This window comes from Acartia tonsa, chromosome 4, assembly GCF_053477335.1.
Source record: "Acartia tonsa isolate MP-2025a chromosome 4, ASM5347733v1, whole genome shotgun sequence".
In the NCBI taxonomy this organism is placed as follows: domain Eukaryota; kingdom Metazoa; phylum Arthropoda; class Copepoda; order Calanoida; family Acartiidae; genus Acartia; species Acartia tonsa.
Genome location: NC_137263.1, coordinates 52,348,584 through 52,368,895, shown reverse-complemented (window position 1 = coordinate 52,368,895; position 20,312 = coordinate 52,348,584). Strand labels below are relative to the sequence as shown.

The 20,312-nt window shown below is 34.1% G+C and overlaps 1 protein-coding gene across 1 annotated transcript in view; it reads right to left on the bottom strand.

Annotated features, from left to right (window-relative positions):
* Positions 1-5,655: 5,655 nt before the first annotated feature.
* The window catches only part of LOC145317712 (uncharacterized), a 140,383-nt gene continuing 125,726 nt past the window's right edge, over positions 5,656-20,312 (bottom strand). Inside the window, exons 28-35 of the mRNA XM_080158932.1 lie at positions 19,378-19,459; positions 18,663-18,827; positions 16,858-16,957; positions 15,872-15,951; positions 14,206-14,403; positions 11,179-11,292; positions 10,201-10,370; positions 5,656-9,452 (exon numbers count right to left, since the gene is read on the bottom strand). Of these exons, the coding sequence (XP_080015058.1) occupies positions 8,669-9,452; positions 10,201-10,370; positions 11,179-11,292; positions 14,206-14,403; positions 15,872-15,951; positions 16,858-16,957; positions 18,663-18,827; positions 19,378-19,459 (1,693 nt within the window). The 3' untranslated portion in view covers positions 5,656-8,668. The remainder of the gene's footprint in view (positions 9,453-10,200; positions 10,371-11,178; positions 11,293-14,205; positions 14,404-15,871; positions 15,952-16,857; positions 16,958-18,662; positions 18,828-19,377; positions 19,460-20,312) is intronic.

Below are 20,312 nucleotides of genomic sequence, written 5' to 3'. Positions count from 1 at the left end.
CTTAAATCTAAAAATCTTATTTATCTCAACATTGTATTCTAAGAATATTTTTAAATATTAATTTTTCTAGTTTTGCCGTCAGGAGTTTACGTTTAGTCACAGAATTTAAACCGAATTTTTTTTCGAGAGATTTTAACTATGGAAAGTGGCGTTTTTATTGTAAAAATGTAATTAGTTACTGACATTATTTCTTTAATTTCTAAAATGTCAATTTATGATGCCTATAACTTTTTTGTTATTGAAGCTGGAAGCTTCCAATTTGGGGAATTAAGTCTACTTGTGGAAGTCCTTCAGCACAACAGTTGGAGCGGTGTATTTCCTGCAGGCTTAACTTTAAGCAGAAAAACTGCATTTCAGAAGGAATTAAGCAGAGAAAATCACATACTAATTATTAATATTACAAATGTGTTATTTAGCATTACCAAAAAGACCGACGAATTAAAATTGTATAGACTGCTTGCTCATTGGTCAAAGGACTTTTCACAGAAAAATCCTACTGTCTACTTCAAATAGCGGCGTTATAAATAACAGCTTCCCATATAGGGCAAATGAAAGGGGGTGGGGGGTTTGACCTCCTACCTCTTTAATGCAAGGAAACCCCTGCAAATTTTTAAAAAAGCTTTTTTTTACTTTAACTAAACACCAACTGCAGCTAAAAACATAATTAGAATGCTTTCATTCAATTTAGCACAAATGAATTATACTGATATACATACTTGTAAATCTGGGTGAAAGAATAGTAGGAGAAAGAAAGGTTGCTTGCTGGTGTTTAGTTTATATTCAGTGAAGTGTCATGGGTACCAAATAGTTTACTGGGAGCATGAAACCGACTCTCTATATGTAGAAGCCTATTCGAAGATTAAACCCGCGACTGTTGCGTAAGACGTAGCGCAACCGCTCGTTGTTTGAAAGTTTATAGGTTCGAATCTCGGCCAAGTATTACAGGGTTACTAATGCTGCTATGTCAGGTGCGGAACATAAATAGGCCGAGAAAGAGGATACTCGACAAATTTGATCTATATCTTTTTTAGGGGTTTCCTTTCCCATTTCTCCTCTCATCTTTCCCTGTTAAGACGTCACACCGCTTTTTTTTGAGCCACTTTGTCGAGTCTCGAGAAAGAGGAATGCTTTGGTTCCAAACAGGCGCGATTCATTACAAAGTTGGGACTTCAGAACAAAGGTCGTGCAATTAAATGGTTGTTGTCTGAAGTATTTGAACCAGAGAAACACTAAAATATGATCTCGTGGTGTATCAAACCGTTTATACGTTATTTAGGTTAGTCAATGATTATCATAATAGTAGCTGGGGAAACCCTATATAAAAATTTATTTAAAGTTTCTACGTAAAAAGACAGAGGATTGCGCTCCCAACTGTTTATAGGTTTACTTAAATGGATATTGTATTTGTGTGTCTGTTTTTGTTGATGTATGTGTGTGTGTGTGTGTGTGTGTGTATTTATTTGTGTGTATGTATGTTTGAAAACTTTCTTTGTTAAATATTTAATGAAGACAATTCTCAATATTTTAACAAGTTCAAACGGTTCACTTACCTCCTTCTCTTTCTTTTTTGATAGTTTTAACCTTAATATTTCTCTTTCCCTCTTGTTATCTCTCTCTCTCTCTCTCTCTCTCTCTCTCTCTCTCTCTCTCTCTTTTTGTCTACCATTTATGTGTATTCTTCCTAACGTTTTATCTATCTACTAGTGGCTACGATCCTGGAGGCCACTACGAGGGTTGAATTTGATAACCCAAATTTTAACCCAAAAATTTACATTTTTTTGTTGGGGTTAATTTTTTTCTAGGCGCGATATCACTTGGGAAGGTTGGGGTACCCTTCACCAAATAGTTATAAACCTTCCCAGGACCTATGAGCTACATTAAAAAGGAAAACAATATAGATTCAGCGGTTAGCAAGATCCTTCGGTAGAGACACACTGATGCACACACACAGATCATGTTACTTTATTATAAGGATATCTCACTATCTCTATACTACGTCTGTCTTCAACGTCAATATCTGCTTTTTAAAAGGGAAGCTTTTCTATAATTAGGGTCGGTCCGTCCGTACGTCCGTCCGTCCGTAACGGATAGCTTTTTAAATTAATTTAGGCATGTTAGAATTGTCCTATCGATTTCAAATTTTGCATGGTGAATCCTTTAGTAGTTAGGTACGATTAAGAAAGCGTAGCAACTCTATATTCATTACCAAAATGTCCGTACGTCAATTTTAAACGTGTTGATTTTTTTTACTTTTTTAACAACAAATTTTTATGTGAACTAATCATCTGATTGATCTGATTTTTGGTATTTTGATTCCTGGGACAACAAAGTATAATGTAATGAGCGAAGCAACTCTATAATCAAGTCCTAAAATGTAAGTATGTCCATAAACATTATCCTGAATCAAGCAGTTTTTTTCAACCAATTTACTTTGCTTTGACCCTTATACATTTATATTATGATTATTCATTTCTGACACTATACAAGTGTTAATGTCCGTTTGTCCTAACGTTTCAGTTCTTCGTTTTATGGATGTTGTCATCCTTGTTATAATATTTATCAGTCTTTTACAATTTATTAAAAGTACAAGCATTCAAGGGCTCTGTATTCAAAGGGGCAGAGACAGACAGGGGCGTCCAAGCTTTTTCATTTGGGGGGGGGGGGTAATCCTTATATCATAGAGGTAATTATTTTTACCCCCCCCCCTTGGACGTCTTTGGAGACAGAGGCTAGAAAAACAACTTAAAACCATTCCAAGTCTTAAATTTGAAATAATACAGCCTAAAACCTTTATTTGACCAATGTAAAGCTTACCTCAAATATAGGACCTAATCGGTTTAGTAGTTATATAAATCTTAAGCTACAGACATAAGAAACTAATTGCTGTATACCATAGGATAGATGGATATCTCTTTTACATTTAAAATTAAATTTCCATTACTTTTCTTTACAATTGTTTTGATTTTTTTAATCAAGAAACTTTTGGACGACCTATCCCTACCCCTTCCCCATAGACGTCCAAGGGGGGGGGGTAATGGGACGATTACCCCCCCCATTTAAAATTTACCCCTACCCTGGGGGTGCCGTAGGCACCCCCAACCATTTAGGAGGGGATATTTACCTCCCCAAATAATTTTGGGGGGGTAAATACCCCTCCCAAAATAACAAATCTCTACCAAAAAAAATTTTTGCGCGCTTCGCGCGCATTTTTAATACTAAAATTTTGATAAAATTTAAATTACCCCCCCAAAAAATTTTACCCCGGGGGTAAATTTTAGGGGGGGGTAAACAAATTTTACCCCTGCCAACAGATTTCAGGGGGGGTAATTACCCCCCCCAAGCAAATTTTACCCCCGGGGTAAAAATTTTGGGGGGGGTAAAAAAAAATCGCAGCGCGCTTCGCGCGCCATTTTACCCCCCCCAAAATAAAAAGCTTGGACGACCCTGCCCTCCCCCTACTTTTAATTTTAATTTTTGTAAAAAAATTTTTCAAGATCCTGGGGTTTTCTCTAACCCCGCATGGTACTAACCATACGGGTCTTTTTCAAGCATAACTGTACCTACATTTACACCCTAAAGTCAAGTCCTAAAGATGTGAGTAGGTCCTTAAACATTTCCCTGCAACAAGTAATTTTTAAACAAATTTACTTACAATTTTGCTTCTACTCTTAAACATTTATATTCTGATTATTCAGTTCTGACACTATGCAAGTTTTAATGCTCTTTTGTGCTACCGTTTCAGAGCTTTGTTTTTATGAATGTTGCCATCCTTGTTTTTTATATATTTTTTTTTTGCATATTGCATATTGTTGCACTTTTGTTCTTATATTCTACTTTTTCATCTTTTTGACATTTCTATTTTCCAATCATAAAACAGTCAGGGATCTTAAGGGATAAGACAATGCAAAATAAATTAATGTACATCCCAAATGATGATGAACAAAATTGCACCTTATGTAGATTAATACAATTGGTTGAAATGTTTGGACACTACTAGTTTGAACCAACCAATCAAGATCAAATAAAATTCCCATGCGACACTGCCGCAAAAGTGAAGCGAAATAAAAATCTATCAATATTACGTGTAAATTTTATTTCAACTTCAGCATAAGTAGAATAAGGTTTATTAATCGATAATATGTCAGACAGGGCAACATGTAGTTGACTTATTTAATGTAAATGATGTAGATAGTATGTCACTATAAAATACTTTTTGATTAATTCAAATTAAATTTATTAGTCAAACGCTTTACTAAGTTCAAGGTGACATTAATTGACTAAATGTCTTTATAAAATAATTTTAATGAAACACCCTCTTTCTATTTTTATTACTTGCAAATAAATTAATAATTGTTAAAGACTGTCTATCTGTTTTTCTGTCGGTAATGCAGGGTAGTCCGATTCTTATTAAAAATCCAGATAATTAACTTTCCATCATCTCACCCCCCCCCCACTCCTTCTCCTATTAATTGCCTTTATTAACCTTTAGTTTTTTTTTCTTTTTGTCCTTTCTTTATTTCTATCTTTTAATGTAGGGCCTAAACTACAATTTTAAACAGCTTCTCTACTATTGGATGTAATATTCTTTGTTCTATTTACTACCAGGGATCTAAAGGGATATGACATTGGCCAAAAAATTGACAATGATGATACATGAAATTACCCCCTTCTAAAAATTACAATTAGTGGTGGAGATGTGGTGGACACTCAACTAATAAACCAACCAATCAAAATTCAATAAAAGTTCCCAAAGTTGTTAAGCTTACGAATAAGAAAGCACAATCATAAACCTTTTGGGACTGGTGTAATAAACAGCCCAATGTTCCTTACCTCCTTGGTTTACTGCTGTGTGTAAGAAAAGTGTAAAAATTCTATCACTTTGAACAAACACAACCAGGGAGACAAGGACAAGGACAATTAAAATTAGAGTTGGGCCGGATATCCGGTTTGGCTTGTTATTGGGCCAATAATATACAGGATATTGAAACTATCCTGATACTGGATATCCAGCTGATTTCTAATGCCGAATATTCAGTTATCCGACCGGATATCCGGCATCTGGAAACGTTGGCCAGATATCCGGCCGGATACCGGATATCCGGCATTATAAATCAGCCGAATATCCAGTATCCCGTATCCCGCCAAAAAAGTAACCTTTCATCTCCTGTCTATACGCTTTAATCGAACAAATTCCTACGTTTTATCTACGTTAAAAGAAACTGAATCTTTTTTTATGGTATTCTTAGAAAACCAATTTTGCCAAGCACAGCATAAATTTGTTTAGCTCATTTAAAATGGTATTCATTTTTTGAGAGAAACTAAAAGTGAAAAATTCAGAAAAATGGATTTTTTATAACTTGGATCTTACACAACATTATCATGTATACTAATAAAATGAAACTCGCAACGAGCTAAAATAACCCATCCAACCCTTACTCCATCCCCTTTACTCCGACTGGATGATATACTTGTAGCTGGCTAAAATAACGATCCACCCAACTTCATCACATTCCCCCCTCCTACTGGATGAACATACTAACCAATAAATGACAGGGAAATAGCAACTTAATTGACGACAATTTTTCCCCTGTCATATTATCCACGTATATCGCAACTGCTGGACATCATCTTCCTTTTTTGTTAAAAATCTAACAATTTTTCCATTTATTAGAATTTATATTTCATTTAACAATTATAAAGCCAATTAATAACATAAGTATTTTCACAAATTAATACTTTTATATAATATATTTATATGTAATATATTTTAAATTTTTATAACAACAAATTATTTACCAAAGTTTAGGTTTCGTGAATTTATTCCCTTATTTATTTTTTTTCTACCAAATATATAAAATGTTACTGTTTAGGTGATGACCAATATAGATATTTTGGTGATTTTTGGCATTTTTTTGGAAGATTTTTAATCATTAAAAATTTAGGTTAAATCATAAAACTGATTAAAAAATAAATTAAACTATTATGATTTTAAATATTATATAAGATTAAAATTAAATATATTAACTCATTTTAAAATATACAAAATTTACTATAATAATTGCATAAAATTGTTACTGTTTATTAGATAGTAGCAGTTAAAAAGACAAAAATTTACTGAAAAACAAATGACAAAAAAATTACCTTCTTTGGGCATTTTCAAACTTATTTTTTTTTATCAATTTACGCAGTTCACATTTAGTTTTATTTATGTAACTGGATAAAACCAGTTCTTGGCCATATAAAAAAATCATGTATAGTATCGTATTACAGACAATTTTCCACGAATATTAAAATAAAAATCATGATAGAAATAACAGGTTTGTTAGTCCTGGCCTACATAATTTTTCATTTTAATATCCGCCGAACGGTGTCTATAATACGATGCGATACATAACTTATATTCAATGTACCTATCCCTAAATTTAGCTAGAATGTTATTTGACCAATCTGTGTGAAAGTTGTATGTACAAAGTTTAAACTCAGGAAAGTGAACTTTAACTTTAACCAGGGCTCGGCAGCCGCGCATCAGCCGTCTGTAAGCCTCAGGGAAATCAACCAATTTTATAAATCATCTGAAAGTCTAATACTAACCCTATAATATTAATCCCTCCTTTAAAAAGATTCAAAGAATTAGAACTTGTTTAAATTTGAGGCTGAGGCGCGGCTGCCGAGCCCTGTTAACTTTAACTTTAACTGGGACAAACTTGTATGCTCCTAAATACAGTGTGATCAAAAAGTTTTTTTTAGATTAAATTAATAAAATTACTGATTTAATTTTTTTTTTAATTTCTGTTCCCATGGTTAATTGATTTAAAAATGTTTTTTTTAAGGTTTGTCATTTAAAAATCTTTTAAAAGTAAAATTTAAAAAAATACAAATACCTAGAATTAGGAATTATTATATAGTTATTAATAAATATGGTTTTCATGATATAAAATTGCACTAAAAAAGAACCATACATAACTCTATATTGTCAAAAATAACTGAATATTATTTTTTTTAAATTTTTAAAATGAAAATAAACGTTACTAAATTATTTTCAATAAGCATTATCAAATGAAATAAATAAAATATTTCAAAATTTAAAAAAACTGGCAAGTAATATAAAATATAAATATGAACATATAAATAACTTTAAGTTGATTTATATTAATAGTTGTACAAATATACATTTGAAAAATAAAATTTTTAAATGCAAACTATAAATTTAATATTGTTGTCTAGATTAAGTGTGTTCGATAGCCGCGAATAAACCAGAGGTTGATTATGAATATTACAGAATATGAGAATCGACTAAGGGTATCAGCACCATTGAAACCATTCGAGTAAAAAATCTTCTAAAATCATAAAATACCTTTCTTAAAAAATCCTGGAAATCTATAAAAGGAATTTTACAACAAAAAATATACAATATGAATTAAGTATTCCGATGCTTAACAATGTGTTGAATTATGCTCCCATAATCTCCTTAATGCCTTTTGCTAACGGCTAAACAATTGTAATCAAAAGACTAAAAAATACTTGTTTTTAAAATGCTACCATTTAAAAAAAAGGATGTTTGTCAACAGAGCTGGATCTTTAAATCATTTTACTGGTGAGCCAGATCGGGGTGCGCCGAATTTCCGCCAATCACAGCGCGGCATTTCATAAAATGCTGTGCTCTCATTGGTGGAAGGTGGGCTCACTCCGATCTGGCTCACCACTAAAATGATTTAAAGATCCAGCTCAGTATTTTATGAACTAAATAAAAAAATATTGTATTTTTTCAGTATAGCTTCGATAAATTACTGCTGTATTAAAACTTATCCCGAACCATACCTAAAAATCATGTATTGCATGGTTTTATAGAAATATTTCCACCAAAACGTAAATATAATAATATTGGCTTATTCTAAAATGGGATTTTTTTTTGTATCCGAAACTTCTAAATGAAACCATGCAATGAATATGTATTAAAGGATCGGATGGACCGACTATAAATTTGTGTATCTAGATATTTTAAAATTGTAAGCGTAAGATAAAATTGGCAAAAATACAATTTTTTGCAAATTGGGATCTTTTCTATCCATGAAAAAATATTTGCAACTTTGGATAAACATAATGAAACACAAATTACAATATGTTGAATCGTATAAACGCTAGATATACCTATTTGATAAGATAATCCTACACATTAGCAAGTGATTCAAAAAAGGGAGAAGTAGTTTGTGCTAAAATTCCGTAAAGGTGTGATTTTTAAGGCTTAAAAACAGTAGTAGAACATAATATTCACTAAATATGTGTATTCCTTCTTGATAAGAAATTAGACAATTTTTTTTAAAGTTAACATAAATTTTATTCTTTTACTACTGTTTTTAAGCCTTAAAACTCTCACCTTTACGAAATTTTAGCACAACCTAACTCCCCCTTTGTTATTAAATAGCAAAGTATATATATTTAAATATTTACAATTTATATTGTGTGGGATATTAAAATTACTATCAGAAATATAAACTGGACGCGGCAATAAGTGAGTGGTTGTATTAATTCATATCAGGATGATTGATTCAATATCCATAATTTGAAAACCTATCTATATTTTATAAATATATAATTTTATTTGATAAATAAACGGGCATCTATTCTAGATGAGGACCTCTTGGCAGAAGGGGATGCCCAATTTTCATTGTCACACATCCTCATTCTGTGCTGTGTGGGGGGTGGATGTAGTAGAGGTGGGGTGGCCCGACCCTGCCCCACCTCTCTCGCTGCCTGCAAGTGCATCTGTAGTCTTTAAGCTTGAGTTGGGATCCGCCTCTTCGCCCTCGGGCTCTGCCCGCTCCTCCGTTGGCGGTTGCTGGACATCATCTTCTCCTTCCTCTACCCGTTGTTGGCCTGTGTGATAAGAGTCTTGTTGTCGCAGATCATCCGAGCCTATCCGCATTTCTTCTTGACTTTTGCGCAGCTCCTCAATGTCTTGCGGCAATTGTTCAGGACTCTTTTGTTGCATCATCTCCTCTGGACTTTGCTTTTCCTGATTGGTCTGTTCCTCTTGATGCATCCATGCTCTGATGACCACACTGTCTGATTCTGGACCTTCATGCACCTCTTCAATTTCTCCAAGCAGCGCATGCGCCGCACTCACGCCAATATTTGCATCAGAATCAGCCGCCAGGCCTCGATTTTGCAGATATTCCAGCTCAACAGCAAGAGTTATTTCCTTGTTGTTTGCTGAGTTGGCGGCTAGCGCCGCTACTTCTTCCTCCAGCCGCTCGTCATAGATGTCATTCTCCTCCTCCTCGACAACTGGCACCTCCAGGTCCCTGGCGGCATCATCCTCAATGTCCTCGAGGATGAGTTGTTCCTGCTCCTCCTGCCGCGGACTGATCTGGTCCTCCTCCTCGTTGCTGCCCTCTCTGATCTCCAGGGACTGGTCGGGTGGGCTGCTGGGGATCTGGCTCTCGTACCACGTTCTAGATAAAAACAAAAATGTATTTTTGAATAGAAACTGATAATATCAAATACTAAGCTGCTAAAATTTCCGACAGCCTATTACATAAAGTAATTAGGATTTTATGTCTAAGACTTAAGATGTCAATAACTACTTAACAAATTAACTTCCTCTTTTGAATGAAGCATCATTTACATCCTAAGATGGTTTTAGGTCACATAACTTTATTAATTAAGGTCTTGGTTTTAGGCTATATTTTAGTCACTTTCTAATACTTCGGACCCTAGATGCTAGGGTGGTAGTCCTAGTTTCTCATATAGTAGTAAAAAAATTCATATGTTAGGCATTTTGAGAGATCTTCAGAAACATCTTATGTCTCAGAAAGACAGACAGCTCTGTACTTAATTTATAAAAATGATCGGGTATAGTCCCTTTCGTAACTTGGCCCATTATAGGGCGATTATTCTTATTTTTCACAGTAGCTTTTCTCCTATTTCTAGCCCCTACGGGGGGCTTTAACCCTGCGGGGGCAATTACCTAACCCTGTAAGGCAATCACCTACCCCAATATAACCTAACCTAACCTAAAATAACCCATAAAAAGCCATTTTAAAAATAAGCCGAATCGCCCCTTATGGGGCGATGTTACGAAAGGGACTATTCACAAATGATCCTTACCTATTTTGAGAGATCTTCAGAAAGATCTTATGTTTCAGAAAGACAGACAGCTCTGTACTTTACTTTTCACCTATGTATAAAAATGAACCTTACCTATTTTCTTCCAAAGTTTCCAGGATATTCTGTGCATCTGGATAGACTAGCTCCGCCCATGTCTCCCAGAGGGGGTGGGCAATGTAGTTGATGAACCCAACCTGAGACTTCTCAATGGTGGCGTTGTACCTGTCACACATGGGAGATATGTCCAGCCCTGATTCACGCTCCTATAATAATATCATTTTTTTGGGGTATAGTTCCTTTCATGGCAAGGGGAGTTTCGTTGTATTTTCATAGTAGCTTTTCTCCTATTACTAGGCAATCACCTAACCTAACTTTTTTATAGAGATGCTTCGCTTATAACATTGTACCTTGTTGTAATAGGAATCAGTTTTCAAAAAATCAGAAGAATCGGATTATTTTAACATACAAAAATTTGTTGTCAAAAGAGTTAAAAATCGACATGTTTATAATGGACGTACGGACATTCTGGTATTGATTATAGAGTTGCTATGCTTTCTAAATTGTAACTAACTACTACAGGAATTATCATGCAAAGTTTGCAATCGATAGGACAATTCTAACCTGTTTAAATTAACGAAAAGAGATAACTGGGACGGACGGACGGAACGACCCTAATTATAGAAAAGCTTCGTTTTTAACAATACATCATAGATCTTCATTAACGAACTATTAAAATAGTTTCTTTCTAGAATTTCAACGAAACCTTTACTTAAATGAATAGTCTAGTAAGTATGTTTCACTATTTCTCTTGTATAACTGTTGAGCTTCCCTGATGAATAATAGTTATTTATCGCATCGTATTATAGACAGCTTGCCGCGGATATGAAAAATTATTCAGATGAAACCAGTTTTGTTAGCCCCGAGGAGCCGAAGGCCTGGTATAACAAAACTGGTATTAACTATGATTTTTATCTAAATATTCGTGGAAAATTGTCTGTAATACGTTGGTTCTGATCCAGCAGATATTTAATATTTATCGGTTTCAAAGCCATACTAATAAGAAAATCTTACCAGGTCGCCCTGTCTGAAGAATTCCTCAATGATGCGGTCAACCCAGAGTTTGTAAACATCCAGGGGCTTCGTGGGGTTGGACAGGTCAGAACAGTGGACAAGGTTCTGTAACACCTGCAATATGGGGAAATAGATAGTAAAAACTTGCAACGGTTTCCCTCAAACCCCCTCCCTTATTCTTATACTAAAGTAACAGGATGTCTATGTGTTTGTTTGTACCGAAGGATCTCGCTACCAGCTGAACCGATCGGGTTCTCCTTAACAGGGTAGCTTCTCATAGGTCCCGGGAAGGTTTATAACTATTTTGGGGGAGGGTACCACCACACTCCTAAGAGAAATAATAATAAATCGAAATTTTTATTTTAAGTATAGAGACTCCTACGTAACATTGCGAGGTATCGTATAAAAAAGACTCTTACGCAACATATCGTGGAAACTTGAACGCAACAAAAAACCAAACATTTAAAGTGCCACTAGAGTCTTCTAGGGGCGTAGCCGCTATTTTTAAAATAAAGAGGTGGGAGAAGATTAATGGTTTTTCATTGTTTTTTTTTCTTTAGGTTAAGTTATATTGGGTACTGGATAGCCCAGCAGGGTTTGGGCAACCGCAGGTAAAGACCCCGTATGGCCCTCTCCAAATTTAAAAAAAATAGGGGAGTGAACTTTAAAACAATGAAAACTTTGTGTACCTTATTGTAGTTAAGTTTTGCTCTTAATTGCATTGCAAGAGCGAATTGGTTCAAGTTTATAATTCTAAATGAGCTAATTTGTTAAGCTTTAAGTCAAAACAAAAATAAGTTTCATTAATTTCACCAACAAACAGATTTGGAATTTTTGTTTTTTAACTATTTTATTTGAACAGCATGAATAGGTTTACTTATTGCTAGGATCTTACACCAGATTTTTATGTACTCTAATAAAGTGAAACTTGCAGCTGACTAGTATATAGATGATCCCCATCCCCCTTTTACCATATCGCCTCTCCTACTACTAGATGAAAGAACTGACCAATAAACGATTTCCATGTTTGCAACCTAAATTGACTACAATACTTCCCCTGTCATAATATCCATGTATATTGTACATCCATTACAATATGTTACTGATATTTTTTTAAGTTGATTCAAAATTAAATTTCCAAAATAAAATATTCAAAGTGAAAAAGAGATAGGTTATCATTATTGGAATATAGACAAGGTCCTGTGGTGGTTTTAGGCTATTTTCTTGGAGGGTGGGGGTGGGTGGGACATCCCCAACCCCCCAAAAACAAAAAAACAAAAATTGTTTCTTTGTTTAGAAAATTTTACGCGTATATTTTGCGAATTCGCCATTTGTTCGCGAAAATTTGCGATCCATTCGCAATTTTTCTGCTGGGTAGGTAATAAAAGATGTATACTTATATCCTTTTTTAAGCACGTACTTAATTATTTTTTTTAATTACCTCTTGGAGCAAAGCCCCTAGATGCTAGGGGCGAAGCCGCTAGTATATACAGTACGGTATATATTGGGCAGAAACGTGATGTAAAGATCTATGTTACCGAACTCCTTAACTGTATTCTGTGTAAAGTAAGTTTGCAACAAACACAATAATAAATTATAACAATATGCATTTACCTCCCATCTACCTCCCCCCCCCCCCCCAACAACTTTCCAAGAAAACCTTACCACAACAAAATTAGACACAATCCTTTTATTCTTTACCTTAAAAATCCCCCCTCCCCCCTAAATCTATTAGTAGCTAGAAGCCCAGGAGGAGGAGGGGACATTGAGCTATTAATTACACTAGTCCTCAAAGTTTTTAATAACGTTTGCTTATTCGTTGGATTAACAACGTTGGGGACTTCAATTAAATTTTGATTGGTTTGTTCATTAAGTTGAGTGTCCAAACTTTTCAACAACTAAATATAATTTACAGTTTGGGTAATTTTGTGTATCGTCATTGGGAATATATATCAATTTATCAGCCATTGTCTTATCCCTTTAAATCCCTGCCATTTATCAGTTCTTTTATACCATTACGTAAGAATTACCAAAAATAATTTGAAGTTTTAACACTCGAAACATATTCTAACATTGACCCTTACAAACTCCCAGTTGTTTGAGAGAACTTATTTAACAAACAAGTACCATGTAGACAAGTAAACATCTTACTAATATAGCCTTTTACAACAAAGTAAAATGTGGAATGTGGTTGTATTTCTTTCTCATGAAAATAAAAGGTAAATTGTTAAAAAGTGAATTTGCAGCTTGCTTGGGATTTCCTTCATACTTTTATACAGGGATCTAAAGGGATAAGACAATGACCGATAAATTGATGTACATCCTCAATGATGATATATAAAATTAACCCTTCTGTAGATTACAATTAGTGGTTACTTAACTTAATGAACCAACAAATCAAATAAAATAAAAGTCCCAACGTTAAAAGACAACGAATAAGAAAATGTAATTATAAAACTTTGAGGACTAGTGTAATAAACAGACCAATGTCCCCTTCCTTCCTGCTTTTATTATTATCAGGGATAGAGCGCAAAAAAGCAAAAAAGATTCAAATTATTGCTATTTCAGCGGTGCAACAGATCTATATTATAGATGTATATACAGACAAATACCTCCCTTCCTTTTTCAAAGACCTCTTTCGTCTGCTTCTAAATTATTTTTTTCTACTTTCCTGTGTTAATATTTTCAATGACCCAATAGAAAGGTTGCACAAGGCGGTTAACCCTTTCTTCCTCTAGTGTTTTACTCTAATAGCGTCGCAACATTAATAGTTAGAGTAGGGGAAATGTCTTGGCCAAAAACAGGCGCAACTCATTATTACCAAGCACAGTTAGGACTTTCAGAAAGAGATCGTGCAATAAAAGAGTTGGTTGTCTGTTACCTAACTTTATACCTCAGATGATTGGACCTAAAAGGGACATTGCTTCCTTAGTAATCCTTGGTTTTAGGACCTGACATTAACAATATGATTATATAAACAATAGCATGCTGTAATAGTAACCATCACAGAAGCAATAAATGTTCTACCTGAATTCTATCATTATAGTTGTCCAGCAGGAGGACCCCGCTGCCAGCAACCTTCTTGGTCTCCACCATGGTCTTGAGGTCGGCCAGAAGGCTCATGTGCTTGCTCATGTCAGTGGCCAGGACCATGTCTATCATCATCTTTCTCACGGAGATCCTCTGCTTGTGGGTCAGGGACGCAAGAATATCACATTCGGGGTTCTAAACATTCAAAAATAAGTCTAAAATTTTGCAATCCCATAGCCCGATAGTTCCCCTTAAAAAAAAAAACTGGCGAGCACAGAACTTCCCTCCCCCACTTATATTTTGAATGTTTTTAATTCATTAAGCCTAACCTCTGCGGAGCCACCATTTACCTAACCTAACCTAACCTGACACTACTCTTCCCCCTTATTTTCAATTTATTTCAAAATAAGGGGTTGTTTTTTTTCTGTTCCCGACTAGGCAATTTGAGGTGTCTTATTTGTCCTTTAAAACCTTTATTTAGCCTACTAACTTATCATTTAATTGCTGAAATATGCAATATTGAACTATGCAGTATGCAACCCAGGAATAGAAGAGGGATGATACGAATATAAATTTAAAATTCTTTGAAATGGATGTTGGGGGTAAGAAATAACGCAACTTTTCCTATATTAGCTAATTTTTTAACCTTTAGGGAAGAGGATAAGAATGGATGTAATACAGGCGTGGATATTATGACTGGGGAAAAATTGTTGTCAATTTAGTTGGAACTCATTTACTGGTCAGCTCGTTCATCCAGTAAGAGGAGAGAAGATGGGGTAAAGGGAATGGAAGCTGGTATCGTTATTTTAGCCCGCTGCACGTTTAACTTTATCAGAGTACATGAAAATCTGGTGCAACATCCAAGTAATAAGATATAAATTGGGATATGAGATAATTATAATAGATTTAAGCGAGTTCTGTGACACAACCCAATCTTTCCCGATTTTGTATAATTTTTGAGGAACACGATTCCAGTGACGTCATATTTTTCTTTCCCGAAAAAGGGAAGGGAGAAAGAAAAAAAGAGATGGGAGAAAAGGGGGTTTTCCCCATCTCTTTTGAAGAGATTTTCTTCCCCCCTTCCCTTTTTCGGGAAAGAAAAATATGACGTCACTGGAATCGTGTTCCTCAAAAACTATACAAAATCGGGAAAGATTGGGTTGTGTCGAGTTCTGTTAGCCTTTGTCAAACAGCAAAAACAATAAAATTTAATTCAATAAATTAGCAACTGACCTATCCCTCTATCCTGGTTGCACTCATATCTACTAGATATTATATTTATCCTTGGCATACGAATAACTTTTCAATTCTAACTCTATATCCAAATCATCAGAAGTATTTCCAATTTGAAATTTGAAATTTAAATGTTAATATTACAGAAATGGATTTATTATTATTTAGAGCTTACACCAGATTATCATGTACTCTAATAAAGTGAAACTTGTAGCTGGCTAAAATAATATACATATAGCCACGCGTCAGCCGCCTCTAAGCAACAGGCGAATCTGCCTTTTACCATTTTAAAAATCAGGTAGAAGTCTATACGTAACCAAAACTGGCAATCCGTCTTTTCAAAAATAGTTTTTAAGCGTAAAAAACTGGTTTTAATTTGAGGCTTAGTCGCAGCTGAAGCGCGGCTTCCCAGCCCTGGTTTTGTTTATACCTGTAAAATTTTGGATGCCACGGCCAGATGATGGTTCTCAAGGACAGACTCGTCGTTGTACATCAGGGCCAACTCAGAACCTACACAGATTAGACAAGATTAGTTTTAATGAGCTTTTTGAATGGAATCGTATTAGCTTTCCGCGGATATAGAATATACAATTAAAAGATTAAAACCAGTTTTTTAGCCCCGAGTCGCCGAAGGCACGGCTTAAAAAAACTGGTTTTAATCTTGTGATTGTACATTTTTATATTCGTAGAAAGCTGGATATAATATGATGCTAGAAATAGTTTTTTTCGTATGGATGAGAACCGGTTCCTATCCACCGGCTTCGAATGAATGCGAGAATAGTTATTTCTCGCATCGTATTATAAACGGCTTTCCGCGGATATAGAATGTACAATTATAAGAATAAAACTAGTTTTTTTAGCCCCGAGGTGCCGAAGGCACGGGCTAAAAAAACTTGTTTTAATCTTATGATTGTACATTTTTATATTTGTAGAAAGCTGGATATAATACGATGCTAGACATGGTTTTTTCGTATGGATGAGAACCGGTTCCTATCCACCGGATTCGAATGAATACGAGAAAAGATATTACTGTTCTTTCGTGCTTAGAAAGCCAAGAATTATTTTCCGAAACCTATACTAGTGCGTTATATCAATTGATATCTGAAAAAAGGTGAAGTTTTTTCTTTAGACAGACACATGCTCATCACAATACTTTGCTAGATATACATCCTTGTACTGCAAATAATGACTTGAAATTATTCTCTAATTAATTTTAGCCAAAAAACTAAAATTAGATGAAAAATAGACAATTTGTGCCAATTAAATTAGAACGATAAACACACATCCTAATCCAATTACTGCATAGAAAAAATCATATAAATAGAAAAATAAGAAAACGATTAAAATAAATTTGATGTATTTGTTTCATAAATATTCAAAGATCTTAAAGGATAAGACAATGGACGATAAACTTACTTGTATTAATCAGGTACTGGTTTGTGAGTCCTGGATGATCCACGTCATGTACAGCACTCGCCAGGATGGCCGCCAGCTCCTCCAGCGGGGTGAACACACCCTACAAAATAGATTATACATTTTTTACTGTATTGATCGGTATGTATTGCTATATCATCGACAGAGGTTGTCTTGTATCTTTTTAGAAAATACGTGGATATTATGACAGGGAAATTTTTTTCGTTAATTCTGGTTGCTAACTTGGATATCATTCATTGGTCAGATCGTTCATCAAGTAGGAGAGGAGGGAATGGGTCGATCGTTATTTTAGCCAGTTACAAGTTTCACTTTATTTGAGGTTAAATTGGGTTAGTTAAGGCTTATCTTAGCTTCGGAAATGTTAAGACTTTGATTTGATTATTGATTGCGTAATCTGTGGCATAATTATTCATGGTGCAATCCAATTGCGTAATATCAAATGTATTTATTTTATTAATTCATTTCTATCTTAAACTTCTTATGAAATAAGATTTATAATCGTAATGAACAAAGATTAGAGCATACTATTAAATTTTAAACATTTGCAGAATTTAGTTTAATTTTTAACCGCTAGTCTGTATAAAATCGCATAAAGCAATTTTGATTATTTTCTCTAAATTTATCAATTTTGATGGATTTATTTTGTTCAATAAATAAACTTATATTTTGTATTACAAATAGTTAATTTTATTATTAAGATAACGCTTGTGCATTAATGAATTTAAAAAAATATGTTTTAGTTACATAATAAAGGAAAATATTATGGACTCTGATTAATAAAAATTTGATCTCATTTATGTCTCAAAGAATAAATATATTTGTAGCACAATGTGTGCTCTAACTAAACCGACTACTAACATGACCATGTTTACATCAATATTCATATTTAGACAAATTATTAATATCTTAGGAATAAACCACCCTTAACATATTTAATTCGATATTAACCATAGAAATTACATGTTGGAAAATAAAATAACGCTTTAACGGAACTTGAAAAGCTCTTATTCTTTAAATATTTCTTGTTTCCACGAATCTAAATGCCCCTAGGGGCTCTTGAGGAAGGGGGGGGGGAGGGGTGAATTTTTTGAAATGTAATTTTTTTGTTGGGATTTTGCTTGGAAGCATGGAAATAGCTATAACCCTTTCCAAGACCCACAAAAGCTTCATTAAAAGAGATCCATATAAAAATTTATATAAATTTATAAATTAAAATATGAAAATATGCATATGATTTTGTCGCATAATTTCTATGTAAATCAAACTATATTAAACAACAAACGGGAGTTCCAAATTTAATTTGTATGGTTTTAATTAAATTTTATGTTTCAAGATTTTATTTTTGCAACATTGCATTTAAATTTTTTTTGCGGCAAAAATTGTCAAAGGCAAATCTTTTTTATAATCAGGGTCGGTTAGTCCGAACGTCCTTTCGTCCGAACATACGTAACGGTTTGCTTTCTTCGTTTATTTAGACATGTTATAATTGTCCAATCGACTTTTGCATGATGATTCTACTATACTAACCTCAAGAGCTGGAGATCTGAGTAGAATATGTGTTGACTGTGTGACGTCCGAGTTATTAAAAGCAAAGCTTTTCTATATTTAGGGTAGGTTTGTCCATACGTCCTTCCGTCCGTCTGTACGTACGTAACGGTTCGCTCTCTTTGTTAATTTAGACATGTTATAATTGTCCAATCGACTTTTGCATGATGATTCTACTATATACTAACCTCAAGAACTGGAGATTGAGTAGAATGTGTGTTGACTGTCTACTATATACTAACCTCAAGAGCTGGAGATCTGAGTAGAATGTGTGTTGACTGTGTGACATCCGAGGCGTGGTAGTGGTTGTGGTAGGGGATGGTCTTCATGTAATGATCCTCCAGGGTCATGATAAAGTTGATAAGCGTCTTGCCGGGGATACAAAATTTTCTCAGGATGTCACGGTCCTGGAATAGTTATCTTTAGCATCGTGTTATAGACAGCTTTCCGCGAATTTTAAAATGAAAAATTATTACATTAAAAACAGTTTTTTAAAACTGGTATTAATTTTATGATTTTCATTTTAATATTCGTGATAAATGTCTGTAATACGATGTTATATATGATTTTTTAGTATAGCTAAAAACCGGTTCCAATCTAGTGGTTAAATCGGTTTCCAATCCAATCTACGAATTTAATCATTGGATGATTCATAAATTATCTGACAATTTTTCAGAATTTTTTTTGTTATTAATTTTTTTCTGATTTTTATTTCATTTTACTTTCCATGAAACTGATTTACAACCGATTGCATATCGAAAACGGAACAACTGAAAGTGTCATGTGTGACGTCATAAAAAACTTTTAAAAAGAAAGGATGAGAGGAGAAGTGGGAAAAAAGAGATGGATAATAGACGTATTTTTATGACGTCACACATGAAACTTTACGCTGTCCCCATACAAGTAAATACAGAATTTTTTTCAGCATTGAGCTTCAAAATTAAAAAAACTATTTACCTTAAAAATATGATATGTAATAAATGTTAATATTCTTTCTCCTTTGATGAGAGATCCAGGTGTAAACATATCCATACCCCAACTATAAATATAAACAAGAATGAGAGATCCAGGTGTAAACATATCCATACCCCAACTATAGAATATAAACAAGGATGAGAGATCCAGGTGTAAACATATCCATACCCCAACTATAAATATGAACAAGGATGAGAGATCCAGGTGTAAACATATCCATACCCCAACTATAGAATATAAACAAGGATGAGAGATCCAGGTGTAAACATATCCCTACCACAACTATAAATAAAAACAAGGATGAGAGATCCAGGTGTAAACATATCCATGCCCCAACTATAAATAAAAACAAGGATGAGAGATCCAGGTGTAAACATTTCCATGCCCCAACTATAAATAAAAACAAGGATGAGAGATCCAGGTGTAAACATATCCATACCCCAACTATAAATATAAACAAGGATTAGAGATCCAGGTGTAAACATATCCATACCCCAACTATAGAATATAAACAAGGATGAGAGATCTAGGTGTAAACATATCCATACCCCAACTATAAATATAAACAAGGATGAGAGATCCAGGTGTAAACATATCCATACCCCAACTATAGAATATAAACAAGGATGAGAGATCCAGGTGTAAACATATCCATACCCCAACTATAAATATAAACAAGGATGAGAGATCCAGGTGTAAACATATCCATACCCCAACTATAGAATATAAACAAGGATGAGAGATCCAGGTGTAAACATATCCATACCCCAACTATAAATATAAACAAGGATGAGAGATCCAGGTGTAAACATATCCATACCCCAACTATAGAATATAAACAAGGATGAGAGATCCAGGTGTAAACATATCCATACCCCAACTATAAATATAAACAAGGATGAGAGATCCAGGTGTAA